Raw genomic sequence first — 5,491 nt, 5'->3', positions numbered from 1 at the left:
TTCCAAGGAGTAAGCATCTTTTAATTTCATGGCCGCAGTCACCGTCTGCAGTGATTTGGAGCCCAGAAAAATAAAGTCTGACACTGTTTCCACTGTTTCCCCATCTATTTCCCATGAAGTGGTGGGACCGGATGCCATGTCAGAGTGTAGACGGTCTCAAAAGGTTGAGGCTGCATGAAATCACCCAGGGAGGGGAGAGAAGCTCAAAGAGAAAGGGCTCCAGGCCTGGATTCCAACGTTTAGAGGTCAGGATTCCTCTGGTTTCTAAGAAGGAACCAGTGAAGGAGGCTGAGGATGTATGGCCGTGAGTCAGAGAGACATCACGGGAGGGTGGAATGTTCTGGAAGCAAGTAGAGAAAGTGTGTCCAGGAGGAGGGAGCGCTTGCTGGCCTCAGACACTGCAGCTCACCAAGGAAGAGGAGGACCCAGAGGACCACTGGGTTTAATATCGTGGAGGCCAACAGGGACCTTGAGAAGGAAGGCTTTGGTGGGCAGAGAGAACAGGTGGGCAGAAAGCCTAAGTGGGTCAGAAAGGAGAGAGAGAGAGAAACTGAAGGCAGAATTTTGACAGACCTGTTAACAGGAGTCATGGAAAAAGAGCAGGGTCACTGGAGGGGCTGTGGGCTCAAAACGAGAAACTGAAGATGGAAGGAATCATAACATGTTTGCAAACTATACATGGAAAACAGTACATCAGCCCTATGTCAGATTATGGAACCAAGACTCAGAAAGTTTAAGTCGCAGAACTCATGAGCAAAAAAACTAAGCTTTGCACTCCAGTCTCTCTGGCTCAATCCAAATTCATGCTCCTTAATCGGTCAATTTTCACAGACAAACACACACACACACACGAATTGGAGTAGGATAGCCTTTTTTTTTTGTCACAATATATCATGAGCATTTTCCCACATGAATAAAAAGCAAAAATTGACATAATTAGAAGGAGAAATATACAATCTACAATCATATGGGCAAATTTTAACTTGATTCACTTAACATCTAATAGACAAAAAGCCAATAAAGATATGGCATACTTTAACAACACAATCAATGAGCTTGACCTCTCTGTCACACAGAACACTCACTCACTCAGCCATGCACAATGCAAGTTCTTTTCAAATGCATTTGAAATGTAAGCTGACCTAAAGCAGATCTCTAAAGACCTCAAAGGATTGAAGTCATACAGAAGGTATTCTCTGATCAGAACAGAATTAGTAAGAAATAAAAAACAACGAAACTAGAAAATAATTAAATATTTGAAAATCAAGCAAAACATTTCTAAAATAACTCATGGGGGAAGAAGGAAATCTCAGTGGGAAATTTAAACTGAACAATAACAAAAATATGGCATATGAAAATTTGTGGGATGCAGCTAAAGCCACTTTTAAAGGAAAGTTCATAGCTTTAAGTGCATGAATTAGAAAATCAGTGATCAAAATATCCAAAGAAAATAGAGGAGAGGGACTTCCCTGGTGATCCAGTGGCTAAGACTCTGGGCTCCCAATCCTGGGGGTTGAGTTCAATCCCTGGTCAGGGAATAGATCCTGCCTGCTGCAACTGAGAGTTGGAGTGCCACAACTAAGGATCCTGCACGTCACAACCAAGACCCAGATAAATAAATACAACACAAGGGAGAAGGCAAGTGGAGAGGGGAAGTACACAAAGGCCTCTTCCCGTGCACTGCCACCACTCCTATTCACCATCACTGTCTGAGGCAGCGCGGTAAGACAAGCAAATAAGAAATACAAGGTCTGAAGTTTAAAAAGAAAGAAATGAAACGTCTATCATTCATATATGACATGGCTGGGGCCACAGAAAAAAAAAAAAAAAGGAATTTACAGAGAAAGGATTAGAATTAATTAGTGAGTTCAGCCCTGGGTGTTCTTTGGAAGGAATGATGCTAAAGCCGAAACTCCAGTACTTGGGCCACCTTATGCAAAGAGTTGACTCATTGAAAAAGACTCTGATGCTGGGAGGGATTGGGGGCAGGAGGAGAAGGGGACGACAGAGGATGAGATGGCTGGATGGCATCACTGACTCGATGGACATGAGTCTGAGTGAACTCTGGGAGTTGGTGATGGACAGGGAGGCCTGGCGTGCTGCGACTCATGGGGTCGCAAATAGTCGTACACAACTGAGCGACTGAACTGAACTGAACTGAAACTGAAGTGAGTTCAGCTAGGTTACTCTTTATATAGTCAACATACAAAAATAAATCATATAAAAAATAATCAATCATATCTCAACTTACCAGCAATAGACAATTGGAAAATAGAATGGGCACAACACACATACCCTAAAGCCGCGTTATGAGTGTTAATAAGATGACAGGTGTACCACAGCTCCAGGCATGTAGTAAGTACTCAACTAACGACCCTGACGTCATCATCACGCTTGTTCATGTCATTCTTACCTGCCCAGATCCAACCCTAGCTACTAGGGACAGTTCTCAAGGGCTGGCAGAGTCTGTGGCCTCTCTTCCCAGCTCCTGTCCAACCTTAAAGCCTCTTGAACCACCCAGCAACCTGGCAGGGCCATCAGACCTCTTCCCCACACTTCAGCAAAGTTAGCCTGAGTCTCAAAGAAGTCTAAACACAGGCAAGAAAGATGCTCCATGCAAAAGTGAGTCTCTTCCATTAAAAATAACCGTGGAGAAGGATATTTATTCATGTGAAAAGATGTTCATGAGATATTGTAACATGAACAAAAATAGCGGTACTACTCCAATTTTCTTAAAAAAAAAGTGTGTGTGTGAGTGTGTGTATGGGTCTCTCAGTATGTGTTTACAGAAAAGACTGCAAGGTATAGAAGTCAATGTTACTAGTATTTATCCTGGAAGAAGATAGGTTTAGGAGGATGGTTCTTTTCTTCTATTTGATATATATAGAAAGATCGTTGTGTGTGTGTGTGTGTGTGTATGGAGAGAGAGAAATGTTTTTATTTAACAGCTGACATCAGAATTCCTCCTAGGGAAAATACCATGATAAGCTGCTGGGAGAAAAGAGACTGTGGGGAAGTCTGGGGCCATGTAGGAAGCAGTGGCTGTTGGAAATTCCCTGGAGTGGGAGTGGGGGCACAGGCCCTGGGAGAGCTGGCAGTGTTGTGTCCCCTTTGGGGTCATCGGTGCTGCCCTGAAGGAACCCTGTCTTCACCTCGTCCCCATCTACCTCATCCTTGATAATCAGGGTCATATTCTGAACACCCTCTGTGTGGGGATTTTTGGACACTGAGGAAAGACCCGTGCTTCATGTACGGGTCAGGGTGGTGGGGACAGGAACAGCTGGAGCTCGTACAGGCAGAGTCCCAGAACATGCCCTGGGGGACCCTGCAGGACCCCTGGCATGGCTGTGCACCTCCCAGGTGTGGAGCCAAGACCCACACCTGGTGGACCTGAAGGTCCCGTAGAGTTGAGACCGCAGCTGACATTGGGTAGCCTTTATTCTTCACTTTCTCAACAATGAGCATATGTTCCTCATTCAGCTAAAATAGATGCAACTGAAAAGGAATGTCTGTCGGCATCCCAGCCCCTGGGCAGACTGGCCACGTGTTGACCAGGTGGGCAGGCCGGCTATGCCTCTGCTTGGCTGTAAGGACATAAAGCAATGTGCGTGCATGTGTGTGTGCGTGGTGGGGAGGGAGATAGTGAAGAATTGAAACTCCGTGCTCTATTTAGGGTGTGGGACACTGCCTGACTTTTTCCTCTTTTTGTGGTTCTTGTTGCTCCAATGTTGTTTGTGCAATAAAAACAGGAAGAAGTTGGTGAGCTGGTCACTGTCATTTGGTCAGACAGAGGAAATTTCTTCATTCCTCACCACTGTGCCCTGGCCACCCCCTTGTGCCAGAAGTGGAAGGGTGTGCCAAGGAGGGCACCCCAGCGGCACCTCCCATCTACGTGTCTGCCAGGGGCCAGGGCCACAAACCTGTAACCCTGGTTCACCTTCACAGAAATCCCACAGGGCAGGAATACTGGTCCCCAGTTCACAGATGAGGAAGTGGAGGCTCGGACTTCGCAGGGAAGTCACACAACTGGAACTCTGACCGAGCCAGGGAACCAGTCCCCAAGTCAGGCCTCAGGGGGTGGAGGACTCACCGTGTAGACAGATTCCGATGGAGGCTGCCCTGGGCTGCTGGTGGCACTGGGGCCCGGGCACTTCTTGGCAGCGTGCTTCCACAGAGCCCAAATCTGTCTCTGGGGGAAAGGAATCAGGGTCGTCAGGCCAGAAACCAGCAGCTCCCCTTCTCCCCAGACCCCACCAGACCCCACAGAGGAAAGGATGGTAGATACCCATGAGGCCACTCGGAAATTGATCACTCAGCACCTTCCACCCACCTTCTCCTGAGAAGCGTGGCAAATACCCGTAATGCGTGCATGCATGCTAAGTCACTTCGGTCATGTCTGACTCTTTGTGACCCTATGGACGGCAGCCCCCCAAGCTCCTCTGTCCATGGGATTTTCCAGGAAAGAATACTGGAGTGGCTTGCCATGCTCTCCTCCAGGGGATCTTCCAGACCCAGGGATCAAACCTCCATCTCTTACGTCTCTTGCATTGGCAGGCATTCTTTTTATTTTTTTTTAACCACTAGTGTCAACTGGGAAACCCAAACACCTTCAAGACCTACATCAAATCATTCACCTGCCCGGGGATACTGGAAACGATAAAGATTCCGTCGAGGCACCCCGCCCACCACACAGGGCCTGGTTCTGGGGAGGTGGGTGCTGCAGGGCACAGGGCCAGCGGGGAGAAAGGGTCCCCGGCTACAGGGCCGATTACTGAGGAGGGCTGCTGAGTGAGCACCAGCCAGACCAGGTGTCCGGTCCTCTCTGTCCCTCAGGGGTTCTGCCTTTGCCCCCACTCTGGACATCAGTTTCCTCAGCAATCACCCTCCTTTGATAGAATGTTGCACAGACTCAGGGAACCGATGAGGAAGTAAGTGCTTGCCATGTGTGTGTCACTTAGGTGGCCCTTGGCCATTAACACACACTCGCCAGGCACCTCTAGTGAACCAGGCAGTGTGGACACGGGGGCCCCATCCCTGCCCTCTGGAGCTTAGGACCCAGTGGAGAGATGGACAATGAACCAGCAGTTTTCCCAAGCATGGTTCCTGCACTGACCGACAGAGACAGAGCCTCTGGCTCACAAGAGGAAACAAGTGTCTCGCCTGGCAGAAAGGGCTGTTAAAAACCTGAAGGCTGGGGCTTCCCTGATGGTCCAGGAGTTGAGAATCCACCTGCCAATGCAGGGGACGCGGGAAGATCCCACGTGCTGCGCATGCCGTTGAACCTAGAGCCTGCTCTCGCAGCTAGAGAAAGCCCAGATGCAGCAACGAAACCCCAGTGCAGCCCCAATTTTTTTTTTTTTAAGTCCTCTTAGTTTGGAAGAGAGGAAGGAGAGGAAGAGGCAGCAGCAGGTGCTGGGGCCTGAAGGTCTCGAGAAATGAAAAGATGGTCAGCGTGGTCAGAGACGCAAACCTGCCTGGGATGGATCAGGGC

The 5,491-nt window shown here is 48.5% G+C and overlaps 1 protein-coding gene across 2 annotated transcripts in view; it reads right to left on the bottom strand.

Moving 5' to 3' along the window:
* Positions 1-5,491, bottom strand: part of NFAM1 (NFAT activating protein with ITAM motif 1) — a 37,784-nt gene that overhangs the window by 7,017 nt on the left and 25,276 nt on the right. For both annotated transcript variants that reach the window (XM_010843655.1, XM_010843656.1), the window contains exon 4: positions 4,091-4,189. In XM_010843655.1, the coding sequence (XP_010841957.1) occupies positions 4,091-4,189 (99 nt within the window). The remainder of the gene's footprint in view (positions 1-4,090; positions 4,190-5,491) is intronic.

The sequence above is a fragment of the Bison bison genome, unplaced genomic scaffold, assembly GCF_000754665.1.
Source record: "Bison bison bison isolate TAMUID 2011002044 unplaced genomic scaffold, Bison_UMD1.0 scf7180017864184, whole genome shotgun sequence".
NCBI classification, from domain to species: Eukaryota; Metazoa; Chordata; class Mammalia; order Artiodactyla; family Bovidae; genus Bison; species Bison bison.
This window is presented reverse-complemented; position numbering and strand designations above follow the sequence as displayed.